We start from the raw sequence: 18,022 nt of genomic DNA, 5'->3' as shown, positions 1-18,022 counted from the left end.
ATATGGATATAGATAGATACTAACCAAATGTAATCCCAATTTTAAAGGAAGCTTTTATCAATCTATCGTCTCACATTATATACTTGGACATTCAAAATCATAAAACACAAACAGAATCGGATTTTATTGTATATATAGTTATATATACGTAACCAAATGTAATCCCAATTTTATTTTAAAGGAAGCTTTTATCAATATATCGTCTCACATTATATACTTGGACATTCAAAATCATAAAACACCAACAGAATCGGAATTTATTATATACATCGTTACACATAATGATATAAAATCAGAGTATTCCGGGAAACAAATCTCAAACTTTTTATACACAAACCACATTCGTACTCACATAAATATTAAGATCACGAAGAGTTGCGAAACAAAACTTAACCCTTAAACTCATACATTGATACAGGTATCCCACAAAGAGAAAAATGTTAGACCACATACTTTTTGAAATTCAAATCGAGATCATGACATGGCTTCCTGCTAAATCATTAATTCGATTCAGATCCGTTTCAAAAAAATGGAATTCTTTAATCAGTAGCTCTAAGTTTAAAGCTGATTACACCACCCGCCATGCTCTCCTGCAAAATCTTCTTATATGCAACAGTCAATCTTCAACCGTTCGTGGTTGGGAAGGATTATTGGTTTCGATGGTTGATGATGATACTTTCTCCGAACAACTGTATGTGACAACTCCTGAGTCCCTTGAACTTAAGGAGTTACAAATAGTTGGTAGCTCGCACGGCCTGTTATGTTTTGTCGGTGTACCCGGTTTTGGTTTCGATCGTCTGAAGTATACACCGAATGATGTTGTTATTTGGAATCCTTCAATAAATAATTTTGTTTCAATCTTTATGCTTAATGTGAAAAAAGGTTGTTTACACGGTCAATATTCTTTTATTGGTTTCGGGGTTTGTCCAAACACTCTTGACCCGAAGATAGTCAAGTTTTTAACATGTAAATGTAGATGCAATGTGGATGTTGAGGTTTTTACATTAAGTTCAAGGGTGTGGAGGAGTCCATTAAGTAATACCATTATGCTTCGTAAGAACATTGATTTCACCTACCCTTACAATAACGTTGTAATAGATGGGTTTATTTATTGGTTTGTGTTTGAAAGACGTGAGAGAATTAATATGATTGTTTCATTTAATTTGACGAATGAAGAATTTACGGAGATACAACTCTCGGATGAAATACAGTTATCATTGAAATGGAGCTATCACATTGATTCTCGAATATTCAAGTTTAAGGAGTCTCTTGCTGTGGTTCTACAAAAGGCCCCACAAGAAGATTTTGAAGTTTGGAAGATGGAGATTAATGGTGTAACAAGATCGTTCACCAGGCTATTCAACATCGAAATACCTGATTTATCGGTGATAAAGCTATGCGGATTTAATAAGAATGGACAACTTATATTGGAAATGGATAATCACGGTTCTCGTGACCTTGTAGCTTATGAACCCTACACAAAAAGGATAAACAATCTTGTGAATAATGGAAGGAGTGGTTCGTTTATGGTGACTTCCTATACTGAATCACTACTTCTATGTGATAGATACCCGACCAAATTGGGTTTGACCCGTTTAGACCCGTTTAAAAAAGCTGACCCATTGCTAGGTAGAAAATGGACTCCTAATATTCATAGAAGACAAAGGTGATGGGCGCCTTCTTAATAATGTGATCAGATGGAATCAATTTTGGAGCATGGTATAAATACTGATCTTAGAGTAATCAGTTACTTCTTGCGATTCATATAATCATATCCATTAAGATTTATATTCTCTTTATTTGTTATTTAATTAATTTGAAGACAATTATGTTACTCCATTTCATTTTGCAGGGATCAAATGCTCATCACATTATATATTTTCATTTATTCATTAATTTTTTTACTCTATTTTTCAAATGTATGAGCTTAGCATCTTTGTTGGTCATAGTGTCCTCTTCGTATGGATGGGGCATTCATCAAGTATGTTATAGGCAGGATTATAGATTTAAGTGAAGAATAGCACTGACTTATTTTCAGAGTATTAAACAAATACTCCTAAGATATATATACTCGTGATTAGTATGAGGAGCACTTGAAGTGGATAAAGAATTTCATATATCTGTACTGATTTTCAAACTGCTGGTGATCGGATTACATGTTTATAGGCATATCAAAATCGAAATAAACAAAAGATCAAATAGAAGATCATATCAAGTTCAATACCTAAAGAAGCTATACCATATCGAATTCGGTATTGAAGTAGGTCTTATGTTCATATCGAGTTCAAATTCCAGTTCATATGGATACTGGACAAAGGTGATTATCAAATCCGACTTACAAACAGGGGATATAATCAAGTGAATATCGAGTTCGATAATTGAAGCAGAATAAGATGAACATCATCACATGAATATCATCCAATTCGATATCAACTGTTGATAATAAACTCGATACTTAAACCTACAATGGATATCAAGTTGTACTTTCAAGATTAAACTCGATACTGCTAGTCCTTTTCGTTCTACAACCACTTCCTATCATAGTTTTTTTTTTTTTTTTTTTTTCCTTATAACGCCAAACTTTATTAGGAATCAACTATCAAGGAGCTAAAGTAAATTTACAAAGCACTACATAATCAAGAATTACAGTTAGGCGCTAGTTGTGACTGTGTATGATGTTTGAAGGTGTATAAATCAAACCTAGCCGAGTTGCAACATATACGGTTTGGAAAAATAAAATAAAATTGAATCATCCAACATGAGATATTTTTTAAAAAATACATGAAATTTTCATATTACTATAATGTAGATTGCCATCACTAATCGTACTGTAAACAAACACATGTATCTGACACAGACAGTCCCAAAACTAAATAAAACGATTCTACCACAACCCAAAAAACTTCAAAAGCGACATCCCCAAAATGACAACTAAAGAGTAAACACTACAATCCATAAATAATTCACTTAAACCGTTTTTCATCAACAAACCCCACTCCAAAATTGTACCTATTTGATTAGCAAAACCCGCGTCACCTGCTAATGATCTTCTCTGTTCTTTCTGCTTGACTTTTTCCAAGAGTAAAGGTGCAACCACGATCGTTATATTGGTCAATATAAGTAGAAAAAGTGGTCTGGAAAGTACAATATTCTTTATAACATTGCTGCCCAAAATAGGGAAACCTGCATATGACAGCAAAACTAAAATCGCAACTACTAAAGAACAGATTCTTCTAATATTTTCTGATGATTTAATGGCAGGACGTAATCGGTTAGGACTGAAAGTTTCGTGACGACGGGTTAGTGATACAGGCTTTTGTAACCTGTTTGATGCAGAAACAGGTTCAATTTGTTCTGTTAAAGTGGCAGGAATCGATTGTAATTTATTAGGTTCAGGAGTTGTTTGTGTAGAGGTTTCGGTTATTGGGTCAGAATTGTCATTTACTGACTGAACATTGCTCATAATATCTTCAACAACAGCCTCTGCGTCCAAAGGGGAATTGGTTTTTTCATCTGCGAAGATTTATTTATAAAAGCAGCATGAAATCCATGTTCACATAAATATAGCATAAATAATTAGTATAAGAGATAATGTAATAATGAACAAAAACAACACAAAAAGATACCAACTAATATATTAAAGATGATTATAAACAAATGCTAAAAATGACTTCAAACTATATTAATTCAAGTTCGGTGATAAACACAGGCAGAACCAAGTAAGCAATTTCCATTATTGCATATATCCAACTACTACAAATCTCAAATTAGCTATTTTCGCCCAAATAATAATGTATGCAGAAAAAACCTAAGTACTTAACTTTTTCTCATCAAGGCTACCGATGTATTAGAAAACCACTTCCTAGGCCACCCAAGTATGTATATTGTTTCATTTATACCAAGTTCAACCACTAACAAGTTATATAAAAAAAAAACTGTGCCCTTTTCCAAAGGAAAACATTTTGAATATTTAACATGTTTGACACCTCATCAAAATGTTTCTTGTGGTTTAAAACATTACGGTAATTTCCATAGTTCATAGTATTAAAGGTTTAAATCATTGAAGCAGTGGGTGGGTTCCGTTCCGCCCATGAAGTATATACTTTTTGAAAAACAAATGTTCTTTGTTGGTGCTACCGGTACAAATGATTAGGAATTTAGGATACTGGTCCTATAAAAAAATACAATTTCATTTTATGTTATCAATTTAAAAATAATAATTAGTTAAGTTTTATAATATGATAGATTGTTAAGTACTACTTTTATGATATAAGTTGTTATTGTAAACTTAATAATCAGTTGTTTTAAGGCGTACATGAAAAAATATATTGATACTACAAATTTCTTTTGTGATACGAACCACTTTCAATTCTGGATCAACCACTGGATTAATTTGATATAAGACTGTTGCCCATTCACAGCATTATATTAGTTATTTCAGATCAACAAATGAGTTATTTCGATATAAACTACACTGTAACATTAATCATTCAATAGCATCAAAACTTGGAACGGTTAACAATTGTGAATCACAACTACAACAACACGAGTTGTATAAATACTACAAGCAGAATGCTTTAAGTAATATTCATAATTCTTCATTTACTCTGTGTACAGTGTACTAGGTTACAATATTAGGTTTACCTTATTCTTATATGCACAATATAAATATAAATCACATATTAAATCAAAAATTAGGCAATAATAGGACACAAATATAACAGAAGTACTCTAGAACAATTATAATTTTCAGACAATATATTGTTTAATCAAATTAAATTAATTAAGATATAATTACAAAAATACATACCGAAAAGAGGTAGTTGATCGGAATCAGGGGAAACGGAAGGTGGAATTGATGGAGATGATAAGGATTGAACACGGCCGGTGATGAAAGCTAAACGATCAGCTCCTTTTTCTGCAATTCTCCGGCGTCGAGCGGCGGCGTCTCGGACAGTTCCAGCGGTGGTCGCCATAGATTGATTCGGTGATTGAGATAAAGAATCGTTGTCGAGGGTGAGCCGCAAGTGATGAGTTGTACACCTTCAAGTCAAAGGGTTTCCCTGCTACGTGTTACCCACCCAAATCTAACTTATAACCTTCTTTTTATCTGAAAAAAAAAAAAAAAAAAAAAAAAAAAAAAAAAAAAGTAGTAGTATATGTTTAAGAATCTCATCCTTAATTTTAACTGGTCTCGATCGGCCCACGCGATGCGACGAGTCTTTCGGTCTGCATATTCATATTTAACGTAGCGTTGTATATGTACAGAGGCAGAAATGACTCATGTGTAAAGACCCGATTTAGATGTCGGTGCGGTCGGCGTTTTTGAAAAAGTGTCCGCTTCGAACGTAGTTAGTCGCGTTTTGTTCGTAAAATTATTTCAAGTTTGGTGGTGGTAGCGGTGGAAATTAACACGCGGCGAGTAGGAATATAGGACCCGTTGAAGTTTATGGTTGGATGTTGTTTTTTGATATAAAAAAAAATGAATTTACGTTTTAAATCCATGTAAAAGTTACACATTGAAGCTTAGTTGAGAGGGTGATTTTGAAAGTTGAAGGGTTGATGTCGTCTGATCAAGTGGGGGTGGCCAAAATGATCACAAGCCCCACCTTTTTTAGTACTTTTTTATGGCAAAAAAACGATAATATTAATACGGATCCGAAGATCATAACAGTACAAACGATTACAAAGGACATACAAACAGTCGATACAAACGGCAAAAACAATAGAAACCTAACCAAACGGTCCACCAACGGGGTGGATAAACACGTTTACAAGGAATCTAAACTAACAAAAGGACAGCCAACTAATCGAAAGTACAAACAGATAAATAAACTAACAATCAATATAAAATCGGAAAAACACTGATTATACCGAACGACAAGACCCCAACAGTAAGACCGTGAAATCCAAATCAATAAAGCCTTCGAAATTAGCTCCACCTGCAAAAAAAATAGTTAATAAAAGCCTGAGACGAACCAGATCTCCAACTGGGAGATCGTCGCCTGGTACGTCCCAAGCCTCACAACCGAAAAGGAGCAGCCAAACAGTACAAACCAGCTAGATCATCGTAACATGAACCCAAACCCCACTAATCACTACCCAAACCACCTGCACCTCCAGTTGCTACCACCAAATGGGAGGCCAAACCACCAGAACCACCAATGGGACAAACAGTAGCTTCCAACACCGAGACCGGACACAACCAGCAACCACCACTAACTGGGTGGAAAACTGTTGTTCGCCGCCAGCCGGCAATACACCGGCGAAGCAAAGGTACCAGAAAAAACAGATGAAGTGACGACGAGAAAAGAGTACCAAACAACCATAAACACCCTAACCACGATAACGGCGGTTTGTGGGATCCGCATCCGCTGTTTCTGTACTCCGAACACGAAGGACAAAAGACCTGCCTCTTCCTAAGGACCTGGTTTTGGGAACCTTGGTTAGATTTAAGCAGCAAAAGAAATGGAATATTGTTGCCCAGGTATATAAACCATCACTTTTTCTACTAAGAGTTTCCCCTAATAACATGCTTTCAAGAAATGTAGTTAAAAGATAGATACGCTTGTTAGAAATCATTGACATATTGTGAAAATCCCTCAATAATTGAATTATGGTGCTTAAATTTCCATTAGTGTTTGATAATTAGTGGACTTTAGTTTCTTTGGAACCGTATGCCCGAAATTCATATACAGTAGGTACGGTACTTGAGTTTGTAGCATTTGGTTTCTGGAGACTCTTGAAATATGTACACTATTTTAGATCATAATTTTGAGGTAAAAAGAAGCAACTCTATACTATGTTATCCCAATTGTCCAGCAGAATCAAACAAGTAGCTGTAAGCTGTTCACTGTTTATTTGGTGGGGGCTCACATTTGTCGATATACTATGACTCGTATTGATGGGGTGGTCGTATATGTATCATAAAATGGGTTGTTATAAAGAGTGTTTGAATGTGTGTATTTGCTTGAAGTTGTAATAATCAGAAGATGATCAGTTATGTTGCAGCTTGCATGATTTGAAGAAGTTCAACCCTTTAATACAACTGGTTGTTATAGAGAGTGTTTGAATGTTCTTATTCCCTTAAAGTTGGATAAACGACTATAAATAGGCAATTTGAGTCATCTTAAGATGATTAGTTTTGTTGCACGTTGAATGATTTTGATTATTTAACCCTTCAATGATTAGATCATTAGAAGCAAAAAATATGTTTATACAAACACTAAAAACAGATTAAATAATCAGTTCCGAAACATAAATGCAACTCCCACTGAATATGCGTTAATCTTTAACACCAACACTTTCCTATCTGCAGACTTTTGACCCATATTTGTATGAATGGAAGTTAGTTCTATACTTAACTGGTATTAACGCCTATTATTAAAAAATAAAAACGGTTGCTTTTGAGAAATTGGACGACATGCGAGTCCAATAGTAGCTAAAAAGGAACTAAGTTACATGGATCAAACAAATGTAAAGTTATTAGTAGCGACTTTTAGTGCATACATTTCCAGAATCATTTAGTGTGGAACCTAACACAACACTTGCGTTTATTGTCATTGCAGATGTACGCTGGACCTTTGTTCATACACAACTATGTTGTCGACGTATGTGAATGCAGCTGACATGGAGCCGAGAAATTCTTTACGAGAATAAAGCAGGATGGACTAGTACCTAATGTTGTGACGTATGGAACTCTAATGAAAGGTTATGCCAAGATAGAGGGTCTTGGAACGATGATGAAGAAATATGAGGAAGATGCAGGTAAATGGTATTAAAGCCAATCAAACCATTTACACTACAATCATGAATGCATACTAGAAGAATAGAGACCTTGCAATTATCCGATTCAAGGAGAAAAAGCAGATGCTTATGAAGCAGTTGGAAAAACCGGTCATTCTAATGATGAACTTACAGTTGCTAATGATGATATTTTTTTAGAAGATGATAACGATGATGATGAAGGTGATGAAGATGAGCAGGAACTTTCTTTTATGGATGAAATGTCAACTTCCAGTTGGTGTATATTGAGGCAGTGAAATCATATGTGTTTTACCTGTTGTGAAATTGTTGAGTTAGAAATATGTATGTCTATACTCTAGTGGTGACAACTGACAAATCAAAGCATTTTAAACATAGGATTGCAAAGCCAATACGGCTGTACTCAGAATTCGAGTTGTCTTCAATCAAAAGGTCTAATACGGAGCTCATATTTGAGTTCAATAAAATCATTTGATCAAAGATTGAACAACCATAGACAATATTAGAACGTTCAATTGTATATGGTTCAAAAAGTTACTTTTTGAGTTTGAGATCGTCTCTTTTGTATATATAATTTAGATCAGGGAATTTTGACTCTGACACTTGTAGCTTGAAAAAGTCGGGACAATGTAATTCGCAAGCACATCATTTGAACTGAGATTTGGTGCATAATCAATCACCTTCTCCGCATATGTTCAACTTTTGTTGCAACCTCTAACATACTGAGTTTCCATCTTCTCACCGAAGAAATAGTACCAAGTAGAAAGAACAAAACAAACAAACACCTTCAATCCCTCATAATCTTATGTTGCAAAATGTAAAAGATCAAACTCCATTTAGTAAGTGCTTTAAGATGTGTTTTCTTCACACCATACAATTAATCAAACCTTCAGATACACAACTAAACTGCCTCACAAAGTAACATTCAAAGAACAAAACACACCAGCAGACCAGAGCACAGCACAAACTGTAGACACAACTAAACAGCTTAAAACTTACTCCCTTCAACCTACGAATAAACAAACTCGCACACTGTTGCTTTAAGGGGTACTCCAAATCAAAATCTTCTCCTTGGACTTCTTGACCTACGCCCATGAGGTGATCTGCTCAAACATGAAAACATCAGAAAATTAGCCACAATATGAATATGAATATTTATCAACTGATCCCGAAAGATACCATACAGCATGGTCAATTGGGTCAGTATGAGTTATGGTCCATCTCCCCATTAGACCCGTTACAAATGTCCACCTTACCATTTTGGTAAAGTCCAATAAGAATGGCCCACTTAATCAACTATTTGTCTCCCCCATTATACCAGTTACACATAGTATTCATAAAATTTTGGACTCGACATGATTAAAATAGACATTTGGCTACACTGATGGGCAGCGATTGCAATCATTTCACAACAATAACCATTTTTTTAAGGCAACTATAACAATTTGAAAGAGTCGGAATGTTGGAAACCGAGAATAACTGAAAACATACCTCCTCCTATTGTTTCTGCGTCTAAAAGGACCTTTGCTGAATGCCCAATCGACATTTACTATCTGAGTAAGCAGTTCACCTCCATCCATAGCGGCTATAGCTTTCTCTGCTTCCTCAAAACTTTCATATTCAATCAGTGCATAACCCTAATGCACGAGAACATAAATTACAATATAGGTAAGTCCCAATATATCTGGCATACGAATGGCAAGGGTATCTTATGTCACATTCAATTAGTGTAGCGTATGTGAATGTCATATATCCCTAAAATACAGTAAATCCCACAACTGCATATTCAATCTGTGCAATTTACTGATTGAATATCTCAACAATTTTCAATATAGGTAATTCCTAATATATCTGATATGACAAGGGAACATAGACATATATCCTCAAAATACGAGGAAGACACTTATGTGTTAAAGCATCACGTAATTCATGATCAAATAATATGCTTCAATACGACACCAACAAAACTCGATTAAATTCAAAACCCAACTATACCTTGACAAAACCAGTACGGCGATCAAGATTCAAATGCAAGTTCTTAATCTCCCCAAACTCTCCAAATGCATTTTGCAAGTCATCCTCTTGAGCTTCTTCATGGACTCCGGTAACCAGAATAATCCACCCTTCAATTGCTGCAGAAATTTATATTGTCAGAAAATTCATCATGCATAATGTATAAAAGGTAAGAGCTGGTTAGTAAATTGCCACGTAAATAGGCATGCTTCAAATTAAAGGTATGATACAAACATAAAACAATGTATCAACATACAACATATAAGCTAGTGTAATGAAAGTATGTGACAAGATCACAAAGAACAAACTGATATTTAGAAGTGTGTGATTCAAAGTCTCAAACAACATCATGTAAGCGAGAAAAAGAAATACTAGTAGTATAAGATTAAAGAGTTTGATCAATTTCAAATAAACAGATAACTGTATGCCTTTAAGATGCTAAATCATGTCCTTTGGCACATAGTTATTTAGTCATATAGATGAAGCTTGCCCCACATATGATATATATCTACTAATTGGTAACTGTAATCCATAACAAATTCGGTACCAAGAAGATGCTAGTATCAAATCAATTGACACTTGATTAGAATAACAACAATAACAAAAGCTTAAAAAAATATCAATGAAATTCAACAATGTTTTAAGGTTTCAAAGAAGTACCAAATCAACTTAAGCTTAACCCTAACAATCAACCCCTAAATTAAAATAAAAACTGCAATTGTTTTACTGTTCAAAATTCACTTAACACTTTAACCTAGGGGATCAAATCGAGGAATTTAACTGATATGTTACCTTATTGAAACCCTAGAGGATGAAAAAAAATCAAATAAACCCTAAATGAAACAATAAATGTATACATACAACTATATTTACACAACTTACATCGTTCAGGACCAGGACCGCCATCGGAATCAAGCGAATCAAAACGGCCAGACATACGATTATTACGTTCAGCATCAGTTTCTTCACGAAAACCACGGCCTTTAGTTTTTTTAGGAGCAGCAGAGCCACCAGTAATGGCGGATTTAAGTTTAGGTATGTGAGAAGGTGATGATGATGCATCGACGTCGACGGCGACGTCTTCGTCCATGAGATCGTCGTCATCGGGCTCGAAATCGAGTGCGTCTACGTCGTTAGCGGTTGCCATTTTGTTGAATTTGGTGGTTTTTTTCGCAAAGGGGCTGAGATGAGGGCTTATAGGGTTGCAACTTGTAAGTAGCTTACACAAACTTTGTGTATTAAATGGGTGGCTAGATTTTTAGTAGTAACTTGGGAAATGGCCGGTTGAACCACTGGTTTGTTTAAACGAAATAGCTTAATTAATGATATGTTTTAGGTATTTAATGAATGTAAATACTAAAGTGATTTAGTTTAATGAACCTTGAAACCAAGGATTTCGACTAAGAAACTTGTCGTTGTTTTTACAAAAATATTGATGAAGTATTTAATTTGGTAAGAATAAATGAACTACATTTATTCTCTCACCACTATCTTTCAATTTTCATCTCAATTACTAATTTTTCTTGTTATAAAAACATACATTATAATCTTTTATTGAGACATGTATATATATTGATCAAGCCAAAATTGACTTGAGTGCAGTGATGTAAAATGACTAACCTTCGGAAGGGGTTCCTCCGGTAGACGTGATGGATATGAGGGGTGTTGTGGTGGTTGACTTTTGCCGAGCCTCCAAGATGAGCTTAAAAGAGTGATCAACGATGGTAAGTGTGTGTTGATTCATCGTTAAATGCTTGATTATGGTTAGTATTTATAGGTCCAAGATTGACGGTTACCAAGGATAACCACCATCAGTCCACTAACCCACGATTACCACTCCCGGAATCCTCTAATCATGCCCACTACCTACTCCACGTTCTCCTAACTTTTCGGACATGCGATCAGCCGAATGGACCGAGTCAACAACACCATTAACGGTACGCTACAGGTGGCGTAGCGCAGAGATAATCATGGTTTGAAGGCAAGGTTGACTTGACAGTACTGTTAGCCAAGTTGGAGCTAAAGAAGCCAAGTGTCCAGTCAGGAGCTACGCCATGCGTCACGCGTGACGGACATGACGGGACGTACGTCATTAAGTCCTCCTAGTTTGGTTGGAATCAAATTACCTTTGATTGTAACCAAACTAAGAACGGTAAAATATTATAAACGACCATCATTACTGACACGCCGAAATCGTCAAATCATGTTCCCCCATAGGTCCCATTAGGGGATGATGTCAGCAATCATCATTTTTACAGCTGTAACAATGAAACGCCGCGAATCCGACGGCTGTGGATCGGCCTTCCCAGGACACGTGTTCGGTCAGGATCAAAGCCCACAAATCGGGCCCACGGTAAGTTTGCTCTATAAATACAACGTTTTTACCTCTTCATTTTTACACCTTTCTCTCCGCCTCCTAAGTATTTAAATAATTTCTTCTTTACTTTCTTGACACGCGTGTCGCTTTTTTCGAAGGTAAACAACTGTAAAAATGTCTAAGGCGAACGTAGCTACCGAAAATACAACCTTTACGTCGGAGCAGATGGAGAAATTCATAGACGAATATCCGGTACTCAGAGACGTACCGACGATGGTTGCGATTCCCGGGCAGCGAGCCGATGAGCCTCCGCAACATTATTTTACACTATATTGGAAGGCGGTTGCGTTAGGCAACTTACGCTTCCCATTAAGCCCATTTATAGTGTCTGTATTAGAGCACTACCATATTGGCATTTCACAATTACATCCACACGCGTGGTAGCGTGTTACTATTTTTGAGATATTCTTCAGGGGACAAAATAGACCAGCGAGTTTGAACGTGTTTCGAGCAACGTTCAAACTTACTTCGTCGGGAAAAGGGTGGTACACTTTCAAGAAAAAGTGTAACTTCACCACCAAGAAGTCTATATCCCTCCACGATTGGAGGGGCATGTGATAGTTAAAGCTAAGGGGTATAAAATACTATTAAATTTTACTAGGAAATACTATTAAATACGATACAATTTTACACAAGATATTTATTTATTTAGAGAATGGATATACTTAAACCTTGCTACAACACTTATAGGCAGTGTACCTAATCGTACAGTAGTGTAGTTTTTAGTAAGTCCGGTTCGTTCCACAGGGAAAATCTTTTAATCAAAGCTTAACGCTATATTAGTTTAATTTATAAAAATACAAATATATATATAAGTAATATTATTATTATAAAGGGAGGTTTTTACCGTTTAATGACCGGTTTGTCGATTTTAAAACTTTAGTCGCAGTTAAAACCGAATGTAAAATATTAAATAAATAAAAGACTTAATTTAAAGCGTAAAGTAAATAACGATAATGAAATTGCGAATAATAAAAGTGCGATAAAATAAACTTGCGATAATTAAAAAGTGCAATTAAATACAATAACAATAAAAGTGCGATAATTAGAAGTGCAATTAAATATAAAATAAAGGAAATTAAATATGAAATAAAAGAATTATGCTTATTTAAACTTCCGTAATCATGATGTTTGACGTGTTGATTTTAGTTTTATGCCCATGGGTTAATTGTCCTTTGTCCTGGATTATTTAATATGTCCGTCTGGTTTTTGTCCATAACAGTCCATCAGTCATAAATATAAAGTGCGAGTGTCCTCGTCAAATTATCCTTATACCCGAAGTTAAATATTCCAACTAATTGGGGACTTAAACTGTAACAAGGTTTTATTACTTTGTTTAATAATTACACCAGGATGTCGACTGAGTGTAACCCAAGGTTTTAATACTTTGTTATCAATTATGCCAAGTGTCCTTGTACATAATTTCACCCCTATTTTAATAATTCTAGTGGCTATTAATCCATTCCCGTGTCCGGTTAAATGAACGATTATTCGTACATATAAATACCCCACCCATCGTGTCCGATCGAGTGTAAATGGTTATTTATAGGGACTCCCAATTGTAAATCTTTATATTAACATTAACAAACTATCATTTAGTTAAACAAATATAAAGCCCATTAATAGCCCATAGTCTAATTTCCACAAGTGTCGTTCTTTTATCCAAACCCCAATTATGGTACAAAGCCCAATTAACCAATTTTAGTAATTAGCCCAACATCATGATTACTTCAGATTAAATAAGCATAATAATAACTTAGCTACGAGACATTAATGTAAAAAGGTTGAACATAACTTACAATGATTAAAAATAGCATAGCGTTACACGAACAGAATTTTGACTTACACCCTTACAACATTCGCTAACATACCCTTATTATTAGGATTTAAAATTAAAATTAAAATTAAAATATAAATTATATATATATATATATATATATATATATATATATATATATATATATATATATATATATATATATATATATATATATATTTACGTATATATTGAGAGAGAGATAGATTATGGATATTAAAACTCGTCGAATTGCGTTGGCTTTTATAGGAATTTGAGTCCAGGTGAACTCCGCGAGTCGCGTAATTTTTTGCCTTCAAACTCCGCAACTCGCGGAGTTTGAAATTACAGCTCACCCAGCGTTGGCTCTTTGTTTGCCGACGGATTTTTAATATAATATAATATATAAATAATTTTAAGAATTATTTAAATATTATATTATATTTATGTGCATAGTTGACTCGTAATTTTTAGTCCGTTGCGTCGAGCGTTGAGAGTTTACTCATGTCCCGGTTCCGGATTTTCGAACGTCCTTGCGTACAATTTAATATCTTGTACTTTGCGTTTAGAATCTTGTACTCTTGTAACTTCGAGACGTTTCTTATTAATAATTGGAACCACTTTGATTGTATTTTGTACTTTTGAGCTTTTTGGACCTTTGCGTCTTCAATTCGTCGAATCTGTCTTTTGTCTTCACCTTTTATTATTTAAATGAATATCACTTTTAAATAGAACAATTGCAACTAAAAGCTTGTCTTTCTTGAGGAATAATGCTATGAAATATATGTTCGTTTTTAGCATTATCAAATATTCCCACACTTGAGCGTTGCTTGTCCTCAAGCAATATAGTCTTGAAATACTATAATCACTTCTTTATTCTTCACACTTTGTACATCAGTGATTTCTATACGGCGGTATAAACAATGATAGTAACGATATGGTTTACAGTCCCACATGACTATAAAATTTAGATCCATTAAGGAAATTGGATCTTTATGAAAATATTTGATCTTTTGAAAATTTTAATCTAGCTTTTACCCTAGATAAGTTTTCCGGAATAACCCTTCACCGGTGTTTGCAAAATATTTTTGTGGGTTTGGTGAGTTTCAGATTTGAAAATTTTAGCTCAAAACTTGCGGTTTTGTGTCACCCACTTGCTAACCTTGTATTAGGAAAGCAACACGTCCAGTATACTTGCTCCGTATATTACCTTTCGGTAAACTACCGTCCGGTTGTAAAGGAAAGCGTTGAACAAACAACTGTTAAGGCAATGTCCCCTGACATGCTTTTAATTATGGTCTATAACGTGTCGGACGCAATTACTATCCTTGGTAGGAGCAATAGTAAAGCTCACCCTTATGATTTTTCGGTCTGGTACAAGGTCCTGTCTTTGACCATGCTATGCAACCACCGTTCTTACGGTTGACACCCGATTTGGTTCAGGTGACCTAATGAATTCCAGGTGAATTCCTAGGATTTTACGTTCATTGGTAATGAACGCATTGAAAATGGGTTTTCAGAAAACAAATCGGTTTGTAATTTTGATCAAAATATTTTCTCGTTCAAGCTCGAGTTTAGATATCATTGAATTCCATGAGTTTGTAATTCTCAATCTTTAAGGTCAATCTCTAGAATTGAGTAATATCAGTCTTAAAAGCTGATTTTTAATCTTTAAGGAGATTATCCTTTCTGGGGATCTGATTCATTAGTCTTATCCAGCTAATTTGCACGGTGCCCCCCATTTTACGAGATAAATCCTTCTCATGGTTAGGATAAATCTGACCACTTGGCGACCCTGTTTTATGCTGAGGTCCGTGGATTTCCTGCTGATTTTAGTGATGACTTTTCTAGATTTTTCGTCAACCTACAGCTGGTCTGGACGACAACTTCCTGACCTAAATCAAGAAGCGCGTTTCTTTTTCGGAAGACTTTACTTCCTTTTAATGATGGAATTGATTCATCATGTAGATCCATCTCTTCTTTTCTTTCATCGGGTAAAACAGTTTAGTTTAGTCCAAAGCAAAAGTATTTTCAGTTATTTGTTACAGAAATATGTGACATATGTTTAAAATATCTTGGTAAATTTTCCCACACTTGGATTTTATTTTCCTTTTTATTGTCCTCTATTCCATTTTAAATGAATTTTAACATTTTGGTTTGTTTCTCAATTTATGTCCTTTCCGAGGTAACAATAATTTCGGTGTTAAAACCTAGTTTTATCGTTCATAAATATGTATAAACATGATTTTGAGTTCATTTAATTGAAAATTTTGAAAATTTTTACTAGAATTGGGTAGTCAGTATATAAGACTAGGGTTGTTCTTTATTATCAGAGAGCACTAGATTCTAATACAATTACTACTTTACTAGTATTTCTAATGGTAACCAAGTGTATAAAGTAAAAATTTTAAAATCCGAAAGAATTTAACCCCTTCCCACACTTAAGATCTTGCAATGCCCTCATTTGCAAGAAATCAGTAATAATTTAAATTATTGAGGGTGATTTGTGTGAAAATGATTAAATTTTACCAAAGTTTCCAAACATATTGGCGTTTGTTTGCTGAATGATAAATGGTGCATATCATTTGTTCATTCCGTCTTGTTGTTATATCACATTTATTTTGCATCTTGTCGTCAAAATTAGTTGCTTTTGCTGAACTTAATGCCAGTCTTTGAAAATGCATTGTTTTACCCTGTTGTGTACATAAGATAAACTGCAAACATATATACATATTTTTGAAGTTTGGTATATTACCCCACATTCAAACATTATTAAAATCTAAAAATAAAAATTTGTAAATTATAAAAACTAATACAATTCCAACATAAGTATTAAATGTATCAACATTACAAATTATAAAATAAATAAAACTAAGTAGACTAGGGATGATACTGATACCAGTAGGGGTTCCATGCATAACCGTATATGTTATAGAATGCTTCGGCTGGGTTATACGTAGGATACGGTGGTTGGATCTCTATAGACCAGGGAGGAAATACGGGCGATTGAGTAGGAATATAGTTTCTACCTACATGTTGGCAATGAGCTATGATTTGGTTTTGATGAACTTGCCAATCTTCAAATGCTCGATGTCTAGCATTTTCATACTCTTGTGAAGCTATAAACCTTTGCATTTCTGTCATTTCATTTTCCCCTCCCACATTACCTGGCTGTTGGTTTCTCTCAACCTGTGGATGTCTACCATGGTATTGTACTGCGGCGTTATTTCGCCTCATCAAAACCTTCGCACCATGGTATACATTTAAACCTATTGTATCGCGGGGTTCTGGTTCTTCAACTAAAAATCCCCCCGACTTATATCCACACCGAGATATTCAGCAATCAAAGTAATAAATATACCACCTCCTATTATGCTATGCGGTCTCATCCCCCTAACCATAGCTGATAAATAATAACCCACACAATAAGGTATACTTACAGCGCTTTGTGGGTCTCGAATACACATGTGGTAAAACAAATCCTGTTCATTTACCTTTTCCTTATTCTTACCTCTTTGTGTAATCGAATTAGCTAAAAACCTATGAATTACTCTTAACTCTGCTCTATCTATATCCAAATAAGAGTAATTTCCCCCTTTAAATCGGTGATGGCTAGTCATTTGACTCCATACACCATGCGTATCAAAATTTTCATCTATCTTTCTACCATTTAGTATCAACCCTCTACAATCGGCAGATGCTAACTCCTCAGGCGTATATATACGTAAAGCCTGAGCCATGTCTAGTAAAGACATGTGGCGCATCGAACCTCCTAACAAAAATCTAATAAAAGATCGATCGGTTAAACTAACTACCCGATCATTTATTTCTATACTACACAATAATTCTTCACACCATACTTTATATACAGGTCTACGCATGTTGAATAAACGTACCCAATCGTTAAAAGTAGAATTACCATACCTCTGTGTAAGTAATTCCCTAATTGGCCCGGCTAATTCTACAGCTTCTAACGGTGCCCATTCTATTACCCTAGGTACTTCAACAGCTTTAGAATGAAGAGTATGCAAACCCCTTTGGTATTTTGGATAATCTATCCAACGTCTGTCAAA

General features: G+C 34.9%; 3 protein-coding genes across 3 annotated transcripts; 1 reads left to right on the top strand and 2 right to left on the bottom strand.

Moving 5' to 3' along the window:
• Positions 1-476: 476 nt before the first annotated feature.
• LOC139842153 (F-box/kelch-repeat protein At3g06240-like) lies at positions 477-1,670 on the top strand. Its single transcript, XM_071832326.1, has one exon. It carries the CDS (start codon positions 477-479, stop codon positions 1,668-1,670), a length of 1,194 nt encoding a protein of 397 aa, XP_071688427.1.
• Positions 1,671-2,724: 1,054 nt separating this feature from the next.
• On the bottom strand, positions 2,725-5,081 carry LOC139844371 (uncharacterized). The gene is made up of 2 exons (XM_071834592.1): positions 4,811-5,081; positions 2,725-3,513 (listed from the first exon to the last, which is right to left on the bottom strand). Exons 1-2 carry the CDS (start codon positions 4,974-4,976, stop codon positions 2,885-2,887), a joined length of 795 nt encoding a protein of 264 aa, XP_071690693.1. The 5' UTR covers positions 4,977-5,081; the 3' UTR covers positions 2,725-2,884.
• A 3,486-nt stretch (positions 5,082-8,567) lies between these two features.
• LOC139844370 (RNA-binding protein Y14A-like) lies at positions 8,568-10,990 on the bottom strand. The gene is made up of 4 exons (XM_071834591.1): positions 10,660-10,990; positions 9,760-9,896; positions 9,256-9,401; positions 8,568-8,867 (listed from the first exon to the last, which is right to left on the bottom strand). Exons 1-4 carry the CDS (start codon positions 10,922-10,924, stop codon positions 8,822-8,824), a joined length of 594 nt encoding a protein of 197 aa, XP_071690692.1. The 5' UTR covers positions 10,925-10,990; the 3' UTR covers positions 8,568-8,821.
• Between the last annotated feature and the right edge of the window lie 7,032 nt (positions 10,991-18,022).

This window comes from Rutidosis leptorrhynchoides, chromosome 4, assembly GCF_046630445.1.
Source record: "Rutidosis leptorrhynchoides isolate AG116_Rl617_1_P2 chromosome 4, CSIRO_AGI_Rlap_v1, whole genome shotgun sequence".
Classification (NCBI taxonomy): Eukaryota; Viridiplantae; Streptophyta; class Magnoliopsida; order Asterales; family Asteraceae; genus Rutidosis; species Rutidosis leptorrhynchoides.
The sequence above is the reverse complement of the archived record's forward strand: the minus strand, read 5'-3'. Positions and strand labels throughout refer to the sequence as shown.